This window comes from Brachionichthys hirsutus, chromosome 6 (genome assembly GCF_040956055.1).
Source record: "Brachionichthys hirsutus isolate HB-005 chromosome 6, CSIRO-AGI_Bhir_v1, whole genome shotgun sequence".
In the NCBI taxonomy this organism is placed as follows: Eukaryota; Metazoa; Chordata; class Actinopteri; order Lophiiformes; family Brachionichthyidae; genus Brachionichthys; species Brachionichthys hirsutus.
The window spans coordinates 10,079,676-10,105,089 of record NC_090902.1 but is presented as its reverse complement, the minus strand read 5'-3'; the positions used below and the strand labels follow the sequence as shown (position 1 = coordinate 10,105,089).

At 43.2% G+C, this 25,414-nt stretch overlaps 1 protein-coding gene across 1 annotated transcript in view; it reads right to left on the bottom strand.

The window, feature by feature from the left end:
• The window catches only part of unc5a (unc-5 netrin receptor A), a 113,647-nt gene that overhangs the window by 21,593 nt on the left and 66,640 nt on the right, over nt 1-25,414 (bottom strand). Inside the window, exons 3-7 of the mRNA XM_068740084.1 lie at nt 14,961-15,104; nt 13,349-13,452; nt 12,010-12,190; nt 9,088-9,255; nt 2,965-3,129 (exon numbers count right to left, since the gene is read on the bottom strand). Coding sequence (XP_068596185.1) covers nt 2,965-3,129; nt 9,088-9,255; nt 12,010-12,190; nt 13,349-13,452; nt 14,961-15,104 — 762 coding nt within the window. The remainder of the gene's footprint in view (nt 1-2,964; nt 3,130-9,087; nt 9,256-12,009; nt 12,191-13,348; nt 13,453-14,960; nt 15,105-25,414) is intronic.

The following is a 25,414-nucleotide window of genomic DNA, read 5'->3' as shown; positions in this document are numbered from 1 at the left end:
CTCCAGCTCTGACAAACAATCTCATGACAAAAAAAAAAATATGTTAGCAGCCTCGGCACTAAATTAGCCCTCTAATTCAACAGCTAATAGTTTGATGGCCTCAGCAGAATCATTTGTAAGACCCTAAAAATAAGATGCATCAGCAGAAAGTTCATTGCCTCCATTACACATTCATTCAAATAATTGTTTTATGCTATCCTAATTTCCTGTGCCTGAGAATGCGGGGAGTAATATAAACCAAGTTTTGTGCCCTCTAACATCCATCTGCCATTTAGGTTCTGGCTCACTGCCAGCACATTTACCATTTCCCCAGACAGATTTTTGCATTGAATCAGGCTTCACATATTTGCTTTACTGAAAACAATCCCGAATGGGTCAGATCAGTTTATTTTTTAAGCTGTAGCATAAAGTCCTGATTTTCATTCCAGCAATAGCCAAAACAACAACTATTCCAGTTTTAAAATGTCTAATCTCTTTCATTAACAGAGGACATGCATCTTCCGTGGCGGCAGAGTAACTGCGACTCACTCTACAGATGCAGAGTTCAATTACACTGTGGTGTGTGTCTTTTGTTTCAGGGGAAAGTTCTTCATCTCAGCTAATAGTCTGCAGACACGGTTGACGTATGAGAGTTGCTGACAAGCTAAAACCATCTTGCTATTTCGCTTCTTATAATACTTCACACAGCCATTGTCTATGGAAACGCATCTGCTGCTAACAGATTGGGACAGGCGTTCTTCAGAGGCCAGCGCTTCGCTCTGTGCAGTCAGTGCATTAAACACTGTGTGTGTGTGTGTAACAATGACTGGCGTCTCTGTGTACACAGTACATCACGCCTCTGTAGGGAGGAGCTGCTGACCTTTGATGATGGGCTGGCCGAGCTTCTTGGTTCACTGCGCCGGCCGATGTCAGCTAATGGCTGACATGCATATGCATGCACACACACATATCGCAAATGTAGCCCGATCTACCCCAGCATGAGTCTATGTAATCTCATCAGTAAGTGCATAATGCATGATTCAGTTTCTTTATTCAATGTCTGATGCCAACTGAATCCTCATTGATATGCCTTGAAAAGCAGCCAAAATGTGTTTTATGTATAACATGTTCTCTACGAGATGCCAGCCCGAGACTCATCATTTCTGCATGAGAAGCTGCAGCGTCTTTCTGTCTTGGTGAAGGAGCCCTCCCTACGTGTCCATCTGGTCATCAACGAACTCTGCGGTATCACATTCCACTCAGCTGCAGGCCCAGGCTGCACTAGCTCTGCTGTTTCTTATCCTGACAGTACCCACCAGACCTATTAATGACACATGGGAGCAGCAGCAGCAACAACGACATGGCAACGTACTATTGCAGCCATATTAATGTATTACCACAGAACAGTCCCTGCACATATTCACATTTGCCGTATGCCTTCTCCCTCAGCTCTAGTCGGTCAGGCATCACGGCACAAGCACATGAAATCATAGAGGCATCCAGAACAGCAGTGTTTACTAAACTCAATGAACTAAAAAAGGTCATGCAGGTGGAGACAAGTGAATAATGGTCATCCTGTGGGAATGATATATTTCATTTATTAATGTTTGCAGCATTTCCTAAGCTTCTTTCAGTGACGGCACTTTGTCAAAGAATGCAAAACCTCATGTCACCCTGAAGTAAAATGTATTTAAAGATTTTTCCATCCTGCATCTGACAGGCCAACACCGTCTTCATTGAGAATGGTTGCAGAATTGCTCGTGCGCCACTTGACACTGTTAGGCCCTTCTTCCCCTGAAGATATCCAGAAGCTGCACAGAGCCTGTCTCCAAATTTTCTTTTCAATGTGCACTCCTGCGACAGCCGTGGCAACTTCTCCTCTGACACTTTTGTACACTTCATTATCAGCTGCACTGTTTTGGATGTGCCAGCTTGTTTAAGTACTTGAAATACTGCGCGACCTTGCCGGCTCGTGCATCAGTTGTCTTAAATTTACGCGTAGCCATCGTTTGGTTTGAAAATACAACACGCCATTCACATCGACAGAGGGCTTGACCACAGGCAAAGTAGCAGTCGTCGACACGCCGTCATGTCAGAGTCTTGCTACCGGCTTCTATTTCAGTTCGGCTCCCGCTGGAAGGTGCTGCAGATGGCTGAGATGCAGATTCGGTCTCTTTTTTTTCCCAATCATTTGCATAGTAGCCACGCAACACTCCTAAAGCATTTGTGAAGAAAGTTGTAATACCGCCGCACTGATACTTTGAGATGGCCAAAGGCAAATGTAGCTATAGAAATCAGGTAATTATCTCCATTTCCATAAACAGTTCCCTGTTTGAATCAGGCGATGATCCACATTTTGCTAAAAAAAGAAAATGTCATACTCCTGTCAAAGCCAAGACAGCACCCCCCCCCCCCCCCCCACCCCCCGCTGAGAAAGGCGTTTCGAAGGTATATTCAAGATCTATCACTGACAGCTGATGCCTTACCGAGAGAAAAATGTTTACTTGGTTTGAGAAAAAGAAGAGCGTGAAAGTAATGCCTCCTCCAAAAGCAGAATAGAATAAAGCTTGATGGAGAAGGCCTTTCTCTCCTCAGCCTCTTACCCTATCTTCTTGGCGCAGAGGCTAATTGATTCTAATCCTGTACACTTGTATCACATGCATTGTTGGATATCTGCTTGTTGGATTTGATAAAGGTCTTGGCCTCGAAAGTGCTTCGCTTCTTTTTTTTTTTTTTTTTTTTTTTTTATGAAATAAGTGGTGATCGTCTAGCCACAGCTCTCGGGTGTTGCTTTGAGCACATTTATTGATTTAAAAAATGTCCATTTGCTGCTCATCAGCTATTTTATAACAAGCAAACGTATATCCAAGCTGCATCCCATGAATCCTTCACACACATATACACAAAAAGGTTTTTCCTCTTGTCTCACTGGGCTGAACGGTTGAGTGTGTGGTTTTGCAGTGTTTTGGGTTGCAGTGCACTCACTCTGTGGACACTGCTCACTGGTACAGTTGAGCGACTGGAGGTCGAGTCCCTGGCACTCCTTTCCTCCTGTGCCAGGTGAAGGCTGTGTGCACTCCCTGCTCCTCCACATGGAACAGTCTGCACCACATGCCGACCACTTGCTCCACTCGCTCCAGCCTCCGTCCACTGCGGACACACAAATACAAAGACATTCTTTCAGCACACACACAGGCAAAGCAGCAAAATGATGCAGAACACCTCTATTTTATTTCACAAGAACATCTTTTGATTGGAAAACATGCTAAAAAAGGCTACAAGATTGTAATAATAAAACTCTCAAGCGTGGACGTAACAGCAATGGTGTATTTGCGTGCAAGATGAGAAGAACTGGTAGAATACTCTGTTGCCATCGTGTGCAAATCCACTCGCTGTCAAATGGCAACCTGGTAGGGAAAGCGTCGTAAAGACATGCAAATCACTTGCGCACATTCAAATCCAGCAGACCCACGGGGAAACCGATGCGTGTAAACCTGCTGAGGAGAGCCATGTTATCTCTGTTCTGCTTTCTGTTTATATCCAACATGGAAATCAGATGCAACTAAGATAAGCCCCATTATTAGGAGGGCGCTGTGGCCTTGTAGCTGTCAACAAACTAAACCTGCGCAGGGGAAGGATTTCAACCCCAGGATGCTGGCCCTCTCACCTGATGTCAAACGCTGATGCACACGCAAATGCCCCTAGTTGAACATTTGTGAGAGGAAAATGAATCCGCTCATTTGATTTGTTTGCCAAAACAAGCAGTCACTATGGAAACGTGAGCATCGCCTGTGTTGTATTTGAATGCATGACACAACACAAGCATCATCACTCTGCACATTACTGTAGATGACACTTGTGCCCATTTGTGTTGACCGTCGCTTTAAGAACACACACCAGCAGCAGGAGCAAAATGAAACAAATGGAAATGGGCTGGTTATAGTTCTGAGGGGGCCTGCAGCAAGGAATATAAGCAGCTTTACCCCACGCAGAGAAGGGAGTCCATTTTGCAGTGATGGGGGGGGCTTTGGCACCGTGGCCAGGGTGGGGCAGTGGCTGGGAGTCATACCGACGATGACACACAGCCTGGCCTGGGGAAGGTTACCATAGGGCTAATGGGAAAAGGAGCAGTAATGAGCTCTCATGGGAGAAAGACACCAGCATCTCGCCCTCTCTCTCTCTCTCTCCCCAATGTAAGAGGACCAGGCAAGAATCACCAGAGCGTGCACACACACACACACGCACACCCACACATGTAAACCTCTAAGAGAGCAGTAACCCTCCTCCTGACTGACCTAGGGCCAGGAAAGCCTTAGAGCTCATTAATCCTAGCGATGAAGAGTGCAGAGGGCCTGACCTTGTAAGAGCTGCTGCGGGTCAGCAGCTTCGGTTAGTGAAAGTGAAACGTTTCTCAAGGTGGGATACCCGTCACCGCACAACTCTCCCAAGAAAAGATGATATTTTGTCTGAGAGTGAGTCGCAACTTGAATCTTGAATCTTGAATAGGAGCTAAACCCCACACAGATGTACATGGTTATCGATTGCGTGACCTCAAACAATTGCTCGGGATATGAACGTGTTTTTGCCTCTCTTTGTGAGGTTATAATGCTGACGCAGCAAACGGCTCTTTGCAGTCAGATTCTTTTGGCAGACAGAGCAGAACCAATCAGGTAAGTGTCCTTGTTTGGCATTGAGTGGACCCATCTCTGGGCCAGCAGGTTGATTATCCAGGATAGGAATGAAAATGATTGAATAGTGAATTACATCCTAATGAATATATTATGTTGCTTCTCGGTTTTTCCCACACCACTGTGAAATAAAGGGATGAGCTCAACATCTGCACTGATGAAATTCTGCTTTTACCAAAAGCCAAGGACTAATGGCCATGCAAATAAACTTGTCAAACAAGCAGGCTGCAGTGGAACACAGGGTGCTGCTCAGGAAATCTGTATGAGATGCAAGCAATGTGACCCTGAGGCCGAGGAAAATCAAAGGAAGATGGAGATGAAAAAATGTTCCTGATCACCTGTCTGACTCTGAACACATGTTGCAAATAATTTAGAAGCAGACAAGGCTTTCCTCAGAAGCGTACACCAGGCGGACCAGCAAAGAAAGAAAGATAACACTTGTCTTGATTTGCTTCCCCCCCCCCTCACACTTAAGGATAAATCAGAACCAAAACCTCACCCTCTTACTTTGTCCGAACACTCACGAGGAAATTGTCATCCACAGCCACAGCGCTCCTTATGAAATCCCCAGAAAGAGATTGTTAGTGCTGCTGCAAAAAAAGGGGTGCACAGCGGATTTTCAATCATGTAGCACCACAGGTTTTAGGTCAGGCACGTCTCTGAGGAGGGACACTGATACAATAGCCCAGTGGCAAGTCCCCATTTTGCTATTTTGTCAAGGGCAGACGCTAAAGGAACCCTGCCATTCTCTAACAGGCCAGTGGGAGGTCCTGTTTGAGGCTTTGCTGTTCCAAACAGCTATGGCTGCTGCCGACCATAGTCGGGAATCATCAAGCGCCTATGATTTTTGTGTCCTTACAGGGAACACAAAGCAGGAGAGACCAGCAGGTTGCCCGACTGTCCTGTCAACACATAGCGTGCACAGTAACCCCTCACAATATGTGCTCACAGGCTACATAGGAAACCACAGACTCATGCCAGGGGCAAAACACTTAGCCAAACACGAGGGTAATGCAGGCATTATTCTGCATTTACACGAAATGTTATAGTATTAAAAAACATTTTTATTGGCTGTTGTAATATAGTTTGCAATCAGTGACTGAAGAGAGCTGAATTTACTCTGTAATGGAAATGAAACCATGAGAACTAATTAGAAGGCAAGAAGGCAGAAGGGTGAGGCTTCTCACACCAAATGAATGTTTATCTCGCTCACATTTATTAGCCATCCGCTTTATTTATTCCTTGGACCAAATGCAGACTCTTTCTGACAACCCAAAACTCACAAATGCTCACTTCCAAAATAGAACTGCACACTTGCCTGCAGTGCAGGCAGCAGACATACGGGTGATAGCTTGCACGTTGAGGCACGTACATGCTTACAAGTACGCACTCACAAATAGCCTGAAGTCTGTTTGTTTTCCATCTAGTAGAATTCTCACGACTCCTCTGGCAAGCCTGAGGGATCAGCACGTTATTTAAATAATTCACACGAGTTAGAAGTCTTTTAAAGGTGTTTGCTGGTCTGTAACGTATCAGCAGCAACTCCTTTCATCCGTGTGGGGTAGGTGTCACTTCCAGGGTGGGGCTAACTATTTTACGTACAGCGTTTTTCACCAATGTTGGCATGTGCTGACATTTCGCCTCAAACGATGGCACTGGATCTTGAGTCGGTACAAGAGTGAATTGGAAAAGGATGGATTACAGATTCTACTGGATACTTCGACGGGATGTGAAGAGGTAAAGACAAAAGCAGAAAGGAGAAGATGGAGACAGGAGAGAGAGAAATGGAGATGAGCTCTCGCATAGTTTGACTTGAGGCCTTCTCAAGTGTTGATCTGCTCAGCTTTGAGCCTCAGGCTTTCGCCTCGATCCGTCCTCTCCTCCTCCTCGGCTGCCTGCGTCTCTCCCAGCATGGGGCCCATCTGATCTGCCACATAGGCCTCTGCCAACTCTCATTTAAACACTTGGGAGACTAACGCAAAAATACAGATGAGACTCTCTAGCTTCATACTTTCCAGATGAGAGGTGGGAGCTCACATTAATACACAAGACTCATTGTGGATATGCTATGCAGGACATGTAGAGGGGGCTACTGCCAAAAAGGCGTCTGTAGAAGCCTGTATGAATGGAAATACGTATCTGTGGCTGTAGATAAGAACTGCTCCTATGAGCAAATGTTGAACGACAAATGGCCAATGACATTTCAACAAGCAATATATATCAACTAAAGTGGGCAGAGACAATTACATGTTGTTGGTTCCAAATTGCATCGATTTGTTCCTTGGGAATATTCGTTAGGCAGGATTTCGTTCTTCTCAAAGGAGGAACACAGAAATATCTGAGTCATCGACGTGTTTTAAATAAAACAAGCACTGGAACTGTGAACTACAAAGAATAAGCAGCCAAAAAAAAATCCAATAAATGTTTCTTTTTTTGTAATCCATTTCAAAGATCTAATGCTTCGAGTAAAATGCACAAGAGAGCTAATAAACAACAAAAAATTCAAGACTAGATAATTAATTAAAGTCTTGAGACAAGACCAGCATTAGAATCATGCAATTTTAAATGCAGCTACAAAACAAGAGACACTGCAGAGGAGAAATGTCTCGGAAGGCTGACTTAAAAAAAACAAAGACGACTACTTTTGAATCTAAATGTCAGCCACGTCTAAATAAATAACACGATGCCTTATCTGCAGCATCACAGCTCCCCATGTAATTCATTCTCCAGTCTCTTTCTTCAAAATAATCTGAAATCAGCAGCTACTCTGCATCTAGTGGATTAGGACCTGCAGAGCCTGATGCTCTCTGCCCGGCTGCTTTCCCTTACCAAACAAGACTCGTATGAGAGCAACTCGTTCGGGCTGATGATCCACACATGCGTTGGTCAGATACGTGATGAAACCAAATCCTTCAGATGCAGTTTTTCTCGGTGGTGACGGATAATGCAGGGCAGTCGGTTCATCTTGAGAGGCTTATCCGTGAGTACACTACGGAGACCAACGGACACTTGTGACTGGAAGAAGCAGCCGTCCCCCCCCCGCCCCGGCTCTGGGTGTGACTCCGTCCTTGTGGGATCCCACAACTGGAGCCGACTGTACCTCTCAGTGTTCTTTCTTTTCCAAAGTCTCTGCAAGCTGTTCACAGAGCACAATACAATTTCTGTCACAGCACCCCAAGAGTCTAAATTACACTCGCTTTCCTTGTGGGGTAAGAGAAAGCGAAAGGAGGGCGGGGTTCAGTCTAACAATAGCTGCGTAGGCTGACATTAATCTCTTTAAGCTCATGGAGGTCAGCATCCTGCTTTGCTGTGGGGGAATGTCAAGCATCCCCTGACACCTCCTCTAATTCCATTATTCACTGCTCCGGCGCTAATAATTCCAAATCCATTCAGATAGCGTCCTGATGGAGAGTCATGCATTTCTGTGTTTTCCTTCATTCTCTTCCTCCTGCTGTATCACGACGGGCCATGTTACTTACATTCACTCTTGACATCGAGTGACGTCTGTACACGGGAGACGCGTAACCCAACACGCGGATTCACCGAGGACGATAACCTCCGTTTAAAGCAAGGAGAAGCTGCTACTGCCAGAGGTGTTGGATTTCCCTCTCTGCTATTTACAGAGTGTGGGAGATTTCTCCTGCGGTCACCTCGGCGCTAACGGCTAGATTTAGAATATGCTCCGGCTTTCTCGACTTCTGTCTCCTCTCTCTCACTCTATTCCTTGTTCCTGCCATCCTTACACTGTATCTATATTCATCTGTCCATCCCTGCCGTGACCGTAGATGCGACCTTTCAACCAATCCCACCGCTCCTGCTATCCACCGTTCCCTTTTCAACTTCCCTTTGGTCTAATGTGGAACTGCAAATGAAGCAGCTTGACTTCCGTCTCAGGCTGAAAAGAATCGATGCGTGTTGCTCAGTATCAGGAAAGACCCTCTCTGCCACTCGGATGCTCTCTCACAAGGGAGAGTGGAGCAGACAAAATGAAATGTCCTCAACTCCTCCAATGCAGACATGACAGACACGGGCTGCCATAATTCAGATTTTTATTGCACATAGTTACTACAGCGCTTGAGCAGCAAACAATAACACATGTCAATGTCAAGGCTGGAACAGGTCTCTGTTTATAAAAGTAGGGTCTGTGCAAAGCCCAGAAGATAAAGAGATTTTTGAATGATTCAGAATGAGGCACTGTGAAGAATAGTAGGCGCTGGCATTGCAGTGTAAGCGGCCTAATTGCAAGAAAGAACACAAGCACTGACACTGACTAAAGAAAAAAGGCTTGGGTGCTGGTACAAAAAGCAGCCAAAATAAAGATGAATTGATGACTTCTAGATGCGAAAAAAAAAAAAAAAAGCGAAAGGGAAGCCACACGAAGCCAAGCACCACCGGACAAACAAGGTTGCCTGGGAGTTACCTGGACAGGTGGCCACACAGGCACTTTTCTGGACGTTCTGCCCCTCGCACGACGTGCCTCCATTTAGTGGTGTGGGATTGGTGCAGGTCCGACTCCTCTTCTGCCAGCCACGCCCACACACAGCACTGCAGGACGACCAGGTGGTCCACGTGGACCAGCCGCCGTTGACTGTCAGACCAGCGCCAGTGGCGATGAATGGGGGAGGGGGAGGGATGGATGGATGGGGGAACAGAGCAGCCAGGATTACCCGACATGCAATACGGAAAGGTGATGTGTTGGCCAAGAATAATTGTGACTGCTGTTGTAGTGTTTGGCTCAGTGCTGCGAGGTGAACCAATGAAAGAGAGCGAGAGAGAGAGAGAGAGAGAGAAAAGGGGGCTGCTTCCAGCGTCTGAACCGGAATCGCAGTCAGCTACAGTGAAAATATGGCTTCAAGAGGGAGCAGAAATAACATGACAGCTTGACATCTTTGATCTCATCTCTGAGGAAGATGCAGTCGCAACTTAAACACCTCCAAATTTCAGTAAATCCATTCATAATATAGTTAGAATGTATCCTTGAACCGGAATGCTTTGCAGTGATAAGTGCATAAACCGTATAAAAAAACAATGTGTGCTCCGAGCAAATGCATTCACGACTGAGAAAAAAAAACATGCCGGCTGTCCCATAAATTCAGATGATGTCCTTCACGTGTCCTTCACGGATTCCACATCATTACATTTCGTTCTTCAACGTCCACAGTTCTTAGGATTGTAGCGAACAACTGTATATAAGCTATTCCTTTTTATATCTGAACATAATGTTCAGGCACAATTTCCAATTGCAGCGATGTTATTGCAGCTACTTGCCGTACCGCTGCCCGTGCTCTGAACCCGAACACTCCATTGGAACATAATTTATTACTCAGCGATGGTTGATGATTACATCAAATTGTGCTGGTTTAATTCTAATCATCTCCCATTTCCTGTTTCTCCCATGTTTGCCTCATCTTGCATAAAACCGAAATTCCTGATTTATTGACAGTAACGCTGCAGTCGCTCCTCCTGTGTGCGTACTCTCTTCCTAACTTCCAGTCGCTCCTGCTCTTCCGTGGCTGAATCATTTCCTTGCCTTGTCTATTCGATCGATTGTCCGTCACAATGAGGTAAATTGCCAAGAACCTCGGCCCTTGATTACCTCTTAGCACAGAGTGCAGTCACACCAGGCAGGTCTTGCTAAAACACATCACCGGCCCCCCTGCTGAACTTGCTTTGAACATGCTGGTTATTATTACTTGCCAGGGCTAGCTCGATCAGCTAGCATTGTGGAAAGCAAAGCGCTGTGTTAGATCACTTTTTTCTATGTGTTGCAGAGTCAGTCGAAAAAAAGGGTGTTTTTTGGATAAGAGTGCTTCTATTGTGATTTAACCTCAATTACAGAAACGGTGATGCATTTGCCATCTTTCCATGCAGGTAGATTGACGAGAAGGAATAAAATTGCACATGAGAAATCTCCAGCAATCAGTTCACAAATTATAAGGCCTGAGAGAGGCAAACAATTAGAGTGTGAATGCTCCTGCCTCTTCAATCTTTTGAAGTCTTTCCACAAAACGCCAATCAATTATAATCAACAGTAAGAATAATTTAGCATTTTATTTTCTCTCGCTGTACTCTTGGAGGGGGTCTATGATGTGTTTTGACTGCATGCGCCAAATAAAATTAAAAGGTGAAACGTATATGCTTCAATTGTCAAACACATTTGCAGTTCAAACTTGAATTCCCTCATGTCGTTAGATTACAACATCAGCCTTAAAGGACAAGGATTTTAAATAATATCTATTTAATATTGATTTGAAAATGACATATATATATTCTTGATAAAATAAGACACCCTATTAGTCAAATGGTAATGGAACAAATACAGATGCTTTCTCACCTCACTACATCTGTCTAGTACAATGTAATTTTATTTTTGGATGCGGTAAAGATAACATTATTTTTCCTTGATGCATCTCTAAAGAAACCTGTTCTGGACTGTTCTAATTCATCCTACATCAAACATTACATTTTGATCACAATCCACGCTACAGTTTCACAACGCTCTGGCATTCTGAGAGTAATGTCTATGTTTTTTCATATTTTAAAGAAATACCTATATTTTTTTATTTAAATCTTGTCTTTGTTTTATAGATCTGACACAAAACAAGCTGACATAAGTCAGCAGCAGATCCAATTGTGCAAAAAAAAAAGATGAGAAAAGAATACACTTCAATATAGTGTATAATTGTGGCTTATGGTGTGTTTTCTCCTCTGTTATGTTTAATATACACAGTAGCGGCACATAATGATATACAGTGGCTTCCATGAAGCATTCCCACATGATTTCCATTTTACATACACAAACACGCGCACACACACACACACACGCAGTGTTGTGAATGAGGCCTGGCTGTCATGTATCCAAAAGCTTAGTAGTGCTAAAACCCAAGGAACCCCGTCATAGAAAATATGACCTTCCTCTGCATCTTAATATAGATCAGTCTGTTTCTCAAGCCAAGTCATTATTTACAGTTTGCTGTTAATTTAATTTCTCTTCTCTTATTGGATCCAGTACAGAAAAGGAGAAGGATGGCGGCCCCGAGATTGGAGACGTGCCAGCGATGGCTGCCAGTAACATTTTAAGTTGTGCTAATCATTGTGCAGATACACCACTTATTTTATAATGTTATTCATGATATGTAAAATAGAGCTGACTTGTGTTTCCACCGTGTGTCACGTGTGTGTAACACTGCATGTTTATGTGTAGTCTCTGAGTCTATACTCCAGCTACCTGACAGACGTGTACCCAGCCACCTTGCATGAAAGACAATGTGCATACATTAACATGAATATGTGAGATAAAAGTATGCAGCTTTGACACCTGTTGAAAGCGATCATCACCTACCATAGACCAGGACTGTGGCGGAGGTGCTTTTGCGGCGAGCGACGATGTTTTTGGCTACACACGTGTAGTTGCCAGTGTCCGCCAGTCTGGCTTTTTTGATGACGAGATTATAGTCGGCCGTGATCAAAAAGTTGGGGTCAATCACTGGGTTGATGACGTCCTCGTTTCTCTGCCAATCCACCTGGAAGTAAGTTTCAGCATTCAGAATACATTTCAGGTCTATTGAATGGTCTCCACCTCCCATACAGCTCTAAACACTGTGGATTTTCATAAAAATAAAAAGTCTGTTTTGAGGCGATCAAAGTGGCAAAAAAAAGACCAAATATAGCTTGGCATGATGTCGATTCTGATACGGAATTATATGCCCTTCCAATTTTATGACTCAGTATCGTTTTATATGGGGAGCGAACATTTCATTTCTGTCGCTGCTGGTGGTCTGAGAGTGAAACGGATCGTGATTTGAGCAGTTTTGGCACCCGGTTGCAGAAGCTGAAATAAATTTTATTCCCCTTTCGATGTACTTTCAGATTCATTTACTTGTTTACTCGGTCTCCTTTGACCTTGGGCCATCTCCAGAGTTGCTATTGTGCAGCATCGTTGTTGTCGGTATTACTGCCAGTTGTGATGCTGCATGTAATTGTAATTCTTCTTTGTGTATGATATCCTCGTGCGCTCCCATAGTGACTCCTGCTATGATGTTCTGCTCTGATGAACTGCTCTTTACTTCCTATTTCCTTGCTAACGCTGCCCACAATGTTGGGATGTGATGACGTTGTCTGCCTATCTCTGGGCTGTCTGAAAGGCTGGCCAAAGCTCTTGTGTTGTTATTAGGGCAGTTAGTGCCTATCTGGGACCGGGAGGAAGCAGCAGACAAGGTGAAGCAGCTGGCCTCGGGCTGGTCCTCTAAACACACACACACACACACACACACACACACACACACACGTGCACGTGCCACTGAGACATGAGCGAGAGCGATGCTGAACAACAGTGTGCGAGAAATGCAGGTGTGCAGAGATGGCAGTGAGACAGAGAATGAGATAGGGAGTGACTTGGGCAAATACGGCCATTAATTATTGATGTCCCTTTACGGATGCCAAACGGGGAGTGAAGCCTCCAAGCCTATCCTTAGTGATGTGACGAGACGATGTGATGTACGACTTCTAAGAGATGTAAGAGAGATAATAAATCAATAACACGGAATAATTAGAGGAGTAATTTATCTGTGGAGCAGGAGAGCTCATCCTGCACCATTTTTTGCAGTGTGTCCTGCTGGTGAGGAAAGGGTAAATGGATGCTGGATGTGCACCTATAAATATCTCCTGTATCCGTGTCTCACCTCGGCTTGTGGCACTCCCTCGGGGGGGTGGCAGCGCAGCAACACCTCCTGGTCCAATGCCACCTCTTTACCCTGCGGCTCCTCTTCAAAGTTCTTCCTCAAGTCTGAGAGGGGGAAAAAAAAAACCATATGGTGTATACGCAGCCATGTAGAATGTTTTTTTTAAAGAACATGTGAAGTTTTCGTATTTCTAGCCACATAACTTCACTTGTTGATGCTGCCCTAAATTAAATAACATTTTCCACTCTTGAAATGCCCACCCATGGCCTCACTGAACGTGCCGCACTCCAGTTGGCCCGTAAGCCGCACAGGGATTGGTGGCACCGACCATCTTGCTTATTACAGGCTGCCTGGCTGGTTCAGAGATGCTTTTCTGCTGCCAGAGGGGACCGGCATCAAGCAAAAGCAATTGCATTATCCCTCACTCCTCCCTTCCCTCCCACTCTCCAGCATCCGCCAGCTTCCAGCCTCCATCTGTATGAGGGGTTGGAGCAGCCACACGAAAACATAGCCCTGAGGCGTCTGGACAAGAGCTGCAGCAAGCTTGGCTGACTGCATAGGGCTTCACATTGGGTTTCAGTGAATACTCTTTCTGCTGCACAAGTACTGCTATATATTTATCCATAAACCCAGGCTGTGCAGTACAGGCTGTTTGTATCTGATGAGCTAGACAGGTGGCTGATAGCTGGCTGGTTGGTGCAAATTTGATGTGTTCACCCCTGCCTTTAACCAGGAGTGAGTGAAGCAATGCCTTATTGTGAGAGACTGAGAATGCTTCTGGGAGCCTCTGGGTGAAATCCTTTAAATATATGTTGAGCCTGTCCTGACCAATCACAGCAAGAGAAACATTAAGGCGAGCACTTTTCATGACATTCAATTTAATTTAAGACAATACAATGTGACTGGCTTAATAATCATGGAAGGCTGAAACATATTCAAGTGCATCCGTGTGTGTGTGTGTGTGAGTCCCTATCTTACATCCATCTGACTTTGTGGCGCTTTAAAGCAAGGCTGGATAATGAATGTGTGTTCTCAAAATGTCTGGTGGTTTGGAGACGCATTGCGTTCGACTCCATCTAGAATAATGCATATTTATGTGGGAATGAATTTTGCAGAATGCTTTAAAATACTCAAATGTAAAATGCCTTCTCCTAATAAAGCTTTTGCGGCTGCAGCGAGGGATCTGTCTACGTTCCCTAGACAGATTTATGATTGCAGCACGGCAATGAATTTCAAATCTGTGTTTATTCCAGTTACTTTCATAGGGATCATTGCTAATGTATTGAATCTAGTGGAAAAATATGTTCATGAATACTCAAATTTAGCGCCCCACTTTCAAGCAGAGGCACCTCGCTGTTTCTCCCCATTAGGGGAGTGGATATTTTCTTCTTCGCAGGAGGACGATTTGACTAAATTGTAATCACAGTAATGCTGTGATGCACTAGATCTCACCAGGCTCCGGGCTAATTGTTGCATCCAAGTCAGTTCCTCTGAAACCACCCAATGCGAAAAAAAATTGTCTTCTCAATATCTCCTTGTTACAAACTGATATGCGATATGTAAACACCTTGTTAAGCACAGTTGCAAGCAACGGCAGTAATCGTGCACTCACATGCAATTCTGATGTAGGCTTTTTGGCTCTTCTGGGTACCGGTGGTGCTCCAGGCGACACACTGACACCAGTACTCGTCGAGACCAAAGATCTTCTCCACCTGCTGCCTGGTGATGTCAATCTTCACCTGCATGATTGGCAGCGCTGCAAAGCAAACACAACGATAACTATTAAAAAATGGAGAATCCCAGAGCGGTGTGCGCGCAGCCTTATCCCCATCAACCCGCTTGATGGCGAGCGATAAATGAAATGAACATAAATATTTCTACAAAGAAGGAAAACACATTAGCTTAAATGAACCCTCCAGTGCATTTTTCTACCTTGAACGAAGCCGGCAAAGTAATTTAAAAACAGGGAAAATAAACAAGAAGAGAACCATAATCATATATAAACAGAGGACTTGTTAACTGAGGAAAATGAGAAGAGAGCCTTCCAGCTATCCTTCCTGTAATTTGAAGGGCTTTAAAACAGCAACAGTTGGGAAGCAGCAAAGAGGGGGTTCCACAAACAAAAAAATCCCCAGCCAGGCCTCCTTCTATGGTATAAAACCCAAAAAGAGTGGTTCACCATCTACGGAGGATTTTCCGCAGTACCGTTCACACGAGTGATGCTGCTGTCGAGCAAGGTAAAACCAGCTTCAATACTATTCAAGAAGCGAGTAAAGATAAGTCTTCTCCGAACAATCATCTCAGCAATAATCGGGACGAAATGCATTCTTCAAAACCTTCCAAACAATGGAGTGTTGTCAGACTCTCTGTTGATATTTGAGAAGCATTCCCGTGTTTATTTTCCTTTGACCTTTCATTTGGGGATCTGAAATCCAGCGACGCTTTATTTAATACAACGAGCTACGACCTTGATGCCGACCGCGTGCCCTACTTTCTCTTCCCTCTGATGAAGTGATCGTCGTGTTTTCCCTTCAGCTCACAGCTCTCTTTCTCATCGTTGTCTGTCTGGGGTCTTCAGGAGAGGGGTGTTAAACCTTTCATATGAACATATAACATCTCAGTGTCACAGAGGACACATCCCAGAGACTGACAGTGTAGCACGCAGATGTGCGTTTAAGTCTCAACGGAGAGCCTCTCTCTAACATGTCATTTATACATAAAAGGCACTTCGTGACGCCATCTTAATCCATCTGCAATGATCATTTCCAGCTCCAGACTGAAGCTTGAATAAGTGGCCACCTATCAAAGTCATCAAACCTATGCAGTTACGTAAAGCACTTAAGCATTCGTCAGATCAAAAATGGGGATGCCTTTTCCATAAACTATTTGTGTATTGGTCTGCAGAGGCATGTGTGATTTGACAGCAGTGACATGAAATGTCTGGGAGGATAGCAAAGTGGCTCCGTTGCTGAAGGTCTTACAGAAATAAGTGGTGTAGAGGGTCACTGACAGCCCCCACAACCACCACAACCACCACCAAATGTATTAGTTCATAAAAGCAGTGGATTTTTCAATATGCAATCTGGAAAATGCAAGTATAGGTGAACTTTGTGAAGTCGATCCATCCCCGAGGGGCCGCGCTGAGCATCAGGATTACCTTCGGCTTGTAGAACAGTGAAAGGATGGTACAGATTGAGAGAACACCTAAATGCTAAAACAAATAGCTCGAGTCAGAAAAATGGCCACTAATGGAAACGAACAAATGGAGCAGAAGAATCCTTCCTTGGTCCCTGTAATGTGCAGCATGGCGGCGTTTGAATCTCTCCTGACAGAAACAGAAATACGACCACATACCTGGAAAGGTCAGGATTTTCTACACATGCTTGCACATTCTAAACACAGTTGGAAAAAAAATGCATAAATGCATCTATTGTTTTATATTTCCATGTATTTCCAAATACGTTCTTTAATTTATTTTATTTATGTGTGTGCTCGCTATTATTTGTTATCTGTGTCAGGTCATGGTATATCATGAAGAGCAAATCAAGAATAATCGACTGGACTTGTTCAAGTTTGATCGAAGACGTTTCACCTCTCATCCAAGAGGCTTCTTCAGTTCTGAGAGTTTAGACACTTATACTCTTGTTAGGGCAGAAAACAAGGAAACCAAAAAGGAATTTGGTGTGTGTGTGTGAGAGAGTGCTTTTTTGTCTTTTATGTGGCCCCGCAATGAGCTGGCGTCTCATCTGGGGTGTTCCCTGCCTCTCGCTCGTAGCCAGTTGGGATAGGTTCCAGCAACACTCATGACCCGCAAGGTGGATAAAGGATAAAGTGACTGTCGACGAGACGATTGAAGTCATCTCGTCTACAAGAAAATGGATGGATGGATTGATATGAAAAAGTTCTGACAAAAGCTTCAAAGACAGATGGGTAAAATCTGAAGTGTGCCTCTGAACATAAACTTAAATGAAACATGATAAATGTTAAAAGCATTTAATGCCTCTGGTTCAGAATGGCCTTGCAGCAGTTCATATGCATAAAATTTGAGAAATTACATTTGGAATTTGGCAATAAGCTGCATCGGGTGTTTTATGTGGCTGTACTTACAGATGAAAAGGGTTTGATTAATGCAAACCTGCCATCTTCTTTAAGCTAAAGGGTGAAAGGAATAAAGATCAGTGTGGAGATGCAACGCTTGGACAATGGAAACCCGAAGTGAGAAATTTAAAGAGGAGCAATTTGAAGCTCTGCTTGCCGGAGTAATTGCATTCGGTTTCCTTATCTCCTCCTGTCTCTATAATTACCTGCTTTTGTGCCTGACACCTTCCAGTTACACTGCTGTGAGTCACTCTGTCCAATTTCAATCCAATTAATAAGTAGGACAATAATATCATCACTTTGTGAACAAAATAGAATTTCAGTATTGGAGCACTTGATAACCAACGGGCAGGATGTTTACTGTTGTTTATCAAACTCTATTCCATTGGGAAATATGGAAAGTAAAACAAGACTCAAACAACTTCACTGTTGAATCGAATGAGACAGGAAAAGCGATGTGGTCCCGATATAATGAAATTATATCTGTATTGATTATTAATGGTATCTGCCTCCAAGGTTTAAGGAATTAAAAAAGAAATGTGCACTTACTTTCCTTCAAGATACCGAGGTTGCACTTAACATTCCTGTTAAACGATAATTAAAGCATGACGCAATTCCCCCAGCCTTCAGTTTGATGTGAAAGCGCGTTCAATAAACGAGCTCACATCCCAAACCTCATTAAATTTCTCTGAATTTTAAGGGTTGATTATGTGATTGACACCACATGAATCCGAGGCTTACAGCTGGAACCCTGGTGAGTTGGTATGGATAGTATTTAACCATACTATCGGAAAACACACATTTCCGATGCAGAACTGACAAACAAACAGAAGTATGCAGGCTTGCACTTGGACATGCAGAGAAGTAAACATTATGTACCATGCAAGGCGGATTCGAACCTGTGACCTTTTTGCTGTGAGGTAACTGCGCTTACCACTGCGCCACTGTGCTGCCCCACGTTATGTACCAGTACCATTTAAATCAGTTCCCGATAGTTTGATATCTATTGACACTCAAAACCCCAGTTAGGGCTCATGAATATACATTACATGTGCTTTTATGCGCTGACAACGGTCGCCAGTTGGACGTTAAGCCCCAGCTTTGCAGCTGCAGTCCAAGACATGAGCATCAATAAAAATACAGAATTAAATCAGACCTTGAAGTTATCAAATAGTTGCAGATTCGCTCTTTGTATGCGGCGGTTGCTATAATGCTTGTGACTGCATAGATGTTTCAAGAAGTATGAATTCCTTGTCTTAAGAGTTCTCTTCTTCACATGCACTTAATAGAATTAGTCAACAACTAAACTGAAGTTTAACCTCATATTCACATACCTGAGAACGAAACAAGCAGAATTGGCATATTTAAATTGCTGATATTTCCTGCAAGGTCAACTCTTCATCCAATATTACTCCTTCATACTTTGCATTGTTGCCCACCACTTCTTTGTTATTTTTCTTTTCTTGATGTGTAACTGTTATTGACTGTATAATTGCCTTTTACTCTTCCGATGAAACCATATCCTTCCTTTCCCAATCCTGCCTGTTGCCACTGATATATTGCATTTTGTGTATTTTCTGTCTGTCACTGCTGACATTTTCTGCCTGTCTCTATTGTGGCAAACCTGTTTCACCTTTGGGAATAAATAAAGTTCATCTTATATTATATAGTGATGGAATATTACCATTTTCCCATATTCACAATACAGAAACTCTAAAAATCTCTCTGGAATTCAGAAAAAGAAATGTGGCTTCATGAACGCAATTCTGGTTTGGATGAGCCACATCGATGATTTGTGTGAAAGAAACACGCAATACCTGAAATGACTGATACTTTTATGCATTTTTAACAAAGATATTCTATCGAACCTGTGGTGGATCTACTCCACTGATGTCTTAAGTTCCCCATATAGCAAAGTCACAAAAAGCTCCTTGCATTATTCCTCATTCTTTGCAGCATGATTCACCTAAATTAAGCTCATCTTGGTCAGTTTATGTGTCCCACACAAACTGTTTTGCTGCAAGACTTCCTCGGTTTTAACAAATGAAATTGAAGGAAGGAAATACGGCTGCAGGAAATACAGAGTGGCAGAGTTCATGAATTCACTGACCTTACTGTGGCAGGATGGAGCTTGTTTTGCAAAATCTTCAGCCAATGAAGTACAATACGAGCGATTTCTTTTGCTATTTACTATACGGCTCTTTATTCTAACCTGAGAAAAGCAAGGGTAGCTTTTAATGAAAAGGGGAAGAAATCACATTGTAAAAGCCAAGAATGCAGACAATGTTTGTGTATGTGTCCAGGATGAGTTTTCCTCTGAGCCAACAGGGGCTCAACACACACAGAGTAAACATCAATGGACTCAATCCCGGGTGAGTCGATATTGGGCTTGTCTGAGTGTGGGACTTTATTTTTCTCTCTCTCACTCTTGTTTTCGCAGACTGTGACCTCAATTCCATAGGGGTCATTTGCCTATCAAAGGCAGAGACTGGAACTTGCTGGTCCTGAGTGTGTGTTCATTGAAACCAAGGAAATTCAATTAGACTGCATCCCTACTGTGTGTGAGGAGGGATCCACGGGTGGCTATAGAAGGATTGGGGTTTGGTGACTCTACAACAGGTGATCGCACCATTTCAACAGAGAGAGAGTGCACAATGGTCGAAGGGGAAGATCAGCGATGAACACTTTCATGAATGCACTGGCTGCTCATCCGATCAACCAGTCAAAAGCATGCTCTTACAGTTTCATTTCCTCTAGTGGTTCTTCTTTGTATCCAACGGTATTAGTGTCATCAGCAGCACCACAAAAGCGTCTGGGGCCTCTTTTCAATTCACCAACAATTCAATGCAAAGTGCTCTGCCTCAGACTTGCTATATCACCCCAATGAAGATAGGCCTTCATATTAGGGTGTCTCTGCAACTTTGAGGCCAAGCAGACTGTTGAATTGCATCTGAAAACAAAGGTGCAACTTGCAGAGCACTATGTAACTGTAAATAATCCAAAGTTAACCCTCGGCCACAGAACCAAGGGCATACATGCTTTATCATCAAGTCTCCAGACTTCCATTACCATGTCGAGCAGCGCGGTGATGGGTGGTCCGTGCTACCTGACGCACAAAGCTGAGAAAGGCATGTGGCGCCACGAGCGTCTGTCTCCAAACAAGGCTAACGTGGCCTTCTGAGTGAAGCATGGCTCTATTAAAGAGCAAGAGAGATGGGAACAAGAGAAGGAGGGGGAGGCAAACAGAAGCCCAGGGTTCAGCAGTCGGGCCTCCCATTCAGAGTTGCTGGTGGAGGTTGGCACTCGTGTCAGTGGGACAGCGTTCTGGGTCAAGGCTCTGCCTCCGGTTATGACAAGCTTTTCGAGAGCTTCTTTTGATTGAGCTGTCCATGTTCCACAATGAATGCACGCTGCAAGGCCCCTGCTGACGCTCTGAATGTCGGTACAGATTATTCATGGCTGCCAAACAGGCAAGAAGGTAGCGCTCCAATCAATCCAGTGAGATTCAGTTCAATGCCACTCCAAGGAGACTCAGGTGGAGCCACAGGAAGTAAATGGTGCAGACAGAAGAAATACTGATGAAAGTCATGGGCTAACATTGCATGACAACTGTGCTTCAGTTACGAAGTGATTGGAAGATCTCAGTTTCAATGTAATGGCCCCATACATCAAATGTTTATCAAATTAGTTTATCATGACATCAAGTAGTCCTTTTTTATTTTTACTTTTATGTTTATATCTTTCTTATTTTTTTTAAATATATTTTTATTAAAGGGCAACATGGTGGCAAGCTGGGTAGTGAAAGTCCTTGGTTTGATTCTACCTGGGGTGTCGTCGTCCCCCCCGCCCAAGTGGCCCTGCGATGAGTTGGTGTCTCATCCGGGATGTACCCCGCCTCTCACCCGACAAATATTAGATTTATAATACTTTTATAAACGCCCACAGCAATGACCAGTGCAGTTATCAATAACACTTTTACAATGAATGGATATATGTACATTACTTAATTAATCGATATCAGCAATCATAATTGTTGTTATTACTATTATAATGATTACAACAACAGTAAGAACAATAATAATAAAAATACATATAAATGAAACCTCAACTATCTCCAAATAGGCGATTCAATCTTTAACCTTAACTGGAAAACACCATAACAAAGGTGGGACTGAAAACTGCTGCGGACCCAGGAAATGTTTTGTGCTTTCTTAAAACAAAGGGAATAAATAATGTGCTTTAAAAAGTGAGGGTCAACAGATCAAATGTGACTGAATAGAACTTTGATTAGAAACTGTTCGAGGTTAATGAATAATGGGGTGTACACAATTTGAATCCTGACATCTTCACTTGACACAACGCTACACAAGTATGCACAAGATTCAGAAGGATGCACTTCATGGATACATTAATGACACGCAGTTTGTGTTCTAGTTGCAAAGGGTTTAGAATGTGATAATTAATTATTGCACAAAACTTTAGAAGGGCGTCTCTGTGCTCTGTGAATGCAGATGACTCATGACATTACACTGGCTTAAATTTATATTTCAGTTGATATTGTTTATATCCGGTCACCATCTGCCACGGGAGAGCCACCACTGATTACATCAAGTGGACATTAATTCAAAGCAATGGATTATTCTATTTACACTGTCGCCCCATAATTAGTTTGCCTCACCTTTCCTTAATAGTGCACACACACAAACACACTGCCTATCAATTCTGCTTCACAATGATAGGAAGAGCCGACGTCGCTATGAACGCTTGGCCGCCACAAGCCAGTTATCCGTGTGGTAACTTTTCTGACGCCTCCTGCTTAAAACCCAAAAAGTCAGAAGGATCATGAGGCCCCGCTTTCACGGTCTGTATTCATACTGAAAATCAAGATCATGCGAGCTTTAGCCCTTCTTCTTCTTCTTCTTCTTCTTCCACGATTTACCACAGTGCCTTCACCAATGTGCCCTCGTTGTTGCTCAGTATCCAATATCCTGATTGGCAAGAGCGGAACATTCTATATGTCACAGTCTTCAGGATGGGAGTGCCTGTGACCTGTTTCTTTATCTCACACACACACCTTGTTCAATGTGGGATCGGGACATGGGATGGGAGGCGAAGGCTCTGAGCACTTTGCCTCTACCTCCATTAAATTCTGCAGAGTGGGACGATCTGATAGAACATTACCCACATGAAAGCTCTGATCATTTGCTCAGGCTAACGTGTTTCTCTCCTGCTTGTCTGACATGGCTTTGGGCTCTAAACTAAATAAGGAATAGTGCTTCAGGTACGTAAGCCTGGTTCCCATCTGGTTGCAGTGTGCTATGCACCATTCAAATTGTATTAAGGTGTTCTCCTCCCCTCTCACGGTCGCTTAATTCCTCTTGGGCCTTTGGACTCTGTGTCTATTCCTAGTTCTGGCAGTACAGTGAAGTTGAGGTCTGATCTGACATAGATACACACCCCACCCCCATGACGGTCCCTGTCCTTCCTGATAACAGTATATCCGTTGATCACGTGATTCAAAGGCAGAGCTGTTTGGTAATCCAATGGACTGAGACTATTTCAACAAGTACCTTACAGTAAAACTTTAAACAGTTCCTTCCTTAGCTAAAAAATAATTATTCTGTAGCATCACTGTGAATTCTTGCCTTGCAAATAACAAGGGAAAAAAAAGGTAAACGTCCAAGATGGATAATGAAAGTGTCTGCCATGTCCACATCATGCAAGCATCAAGAGAAACCTCCCGGTAGTAAGCACCAACTGTTTTGCTGCGATATAGTGTGTGTCTCACAATGACTCTTTCCTGTAGCTGTGGAGGACAAAGTATTACAGGTCCCCAAGGTTTAGCTACTGTGAGTCTCGAACCATGACATGCAGGAAGTTCTCCGGCAGCTGAAAAGGGACTGAAATGAATAGATAAAATAAAACAGTAACTGATGACAGAAAAGGAAGAATAGCAGGATCCTAAAAGAATAATACCTGGAAAATGTTCACAGCCCCGGTATGTAATCTGTTTAACTGCCTGCTGTCACCAGCAGTCACATGAGGATGACTGTGAAGTTTCCATTCCGATGTGAGCCTTGCATTTGAGTCCAACTACATTAGAACACAAGAGGACGAAGTGCTGCAGACTGAACACGGATTGAACCTTTAAATATTAATTCCTTTGTTCAAATGTGACTCTATTCATTATTTATGCAGCAGATGCAAGACAGAATTGTGGACTTTATAAATAACCTGACATGGAAAACCGAGAAAGTGGAGAGAGAGCACAGAGTGGACCACTGAGGCTGGTTTGAGATCACCGGTTCCAAACGATGGGTCCCATTAAATTTAGAGCGCGATCCGGATACCCGTCTGGATCCTTTTTTTTTTTTTTTTAATTCTGAATGCTTAAAAAAAAAAAAAATCACATCTTGTAAAATATGCACTCAATTTATTCATCAAAAATCACAGTCATAAAGGGATAAACTGATATGCACAACATAATAACAATAGAAAAGAAATTTCACACTATTTCTGAGTAATCTGATGACTTTTTCTGCTTTTTCTGAGTTAAGTTTTAAAATGTCATGAATATTGAGACATCAAGGGTACAAATTTACAAAGTTAATATCCAACCAGGAGTTCAAAGATATTCAGTACCCCACATAACACAAAGAAAAGCAGTAGATCATCATTTTGGAAGCTATGACCAACCAATATTAAGCAATTTTCCTTCAAGATACTCAATTAAATTTAAACAGCCCACTTTGAGGGGAGGTGCCAACAATAGACACCAGTAACTTAAAACTTGCATTCAATTTTCAGAAATATACATCGATTTATATGGTTATTAAATACCATATCTTATCTATTACACTTATAATTCAGGCTGCATCAATAGAACTTGAAAGATAGAAAAAAAAGATGAGCATTTTCAGAAAAGAAACTACGGTGAATAAATGTATTATTAATTTGAATTGTATGAAGTCCTCGTACTGCAGCCCGCTTGCTCCGATGGAACACGTGCAGCGTCACCTACTCTATTTCTATCTTGTGTGTTTGCTGTTAAGGCATCTGAGCACACTGAATATAGAAGTTATATGTGAGCTGCAACAAAATTACTTCAGTGTGTAGAAAAGTTTTAATGTACATTTTAAGCAATACAGGTTTAGCTTTGGATGTAAAAGCAATATCCCAAATGCAGCAGATATTTGTGACACAAGCAGAGGATACAGTGCGTGCACCTTTCATACTTTTCACAGCACCTCATGAGGAAATTAAACATATTCTTCATCCCTCACCACATAATACAGTCTTTCCACGATGCAGCCACTATCTCATACCAGGACACCCCGCAGCTTCTACTTTAAAAGGAGGCGAGCAGGCAGTCGATGTTTGTACGAGTAGTGTGTAAAATACTATACTGAAAGTCTTCTTGGGGCCAAACTTACAAAGTATTAACTGTCAGCAACCGAGTTCCTCTGCCTATCAAACACCTCCATGGACTATTTAGCTGTCAGCTCTCTCACTGCATCTCCTAGCTCCACTATTTAGAAATGAATTTAAGCAGAGCAGGTGTTGATTGACACTGCAAAACTCCTACTCCCTCTCTGTCTGTCAGCAGAACACTGGAGTTTTTCATTTCCAAGGGAGGTGAAGGTAAGTTGAAAGATAAAATTACATTACAGTAAGGAATTTAAAATGAGAAAAATGTCAAAGTTCATTGGCTACAAAAAAATAAATAAATAGCAGAAGCTTAGCATCTTTTCTTCACTCCACTCCGAAGTGCTAAAAGGACACATTTGGAGGCCGGCTGAGGAATACAAACACATTTGCAACTTTGGCCTCTATTTGCTCGGCACAAGGGCTGCACACGTGATGTGGGGGGGGTGATGTGGGGGGGGGGGGTAAAGCATGTGCTTAGGGTACAGAAAGTTTAGAAATACGTTCAGCTGAATCCAAGCAAATCTTTTCATGTAGCTTTTA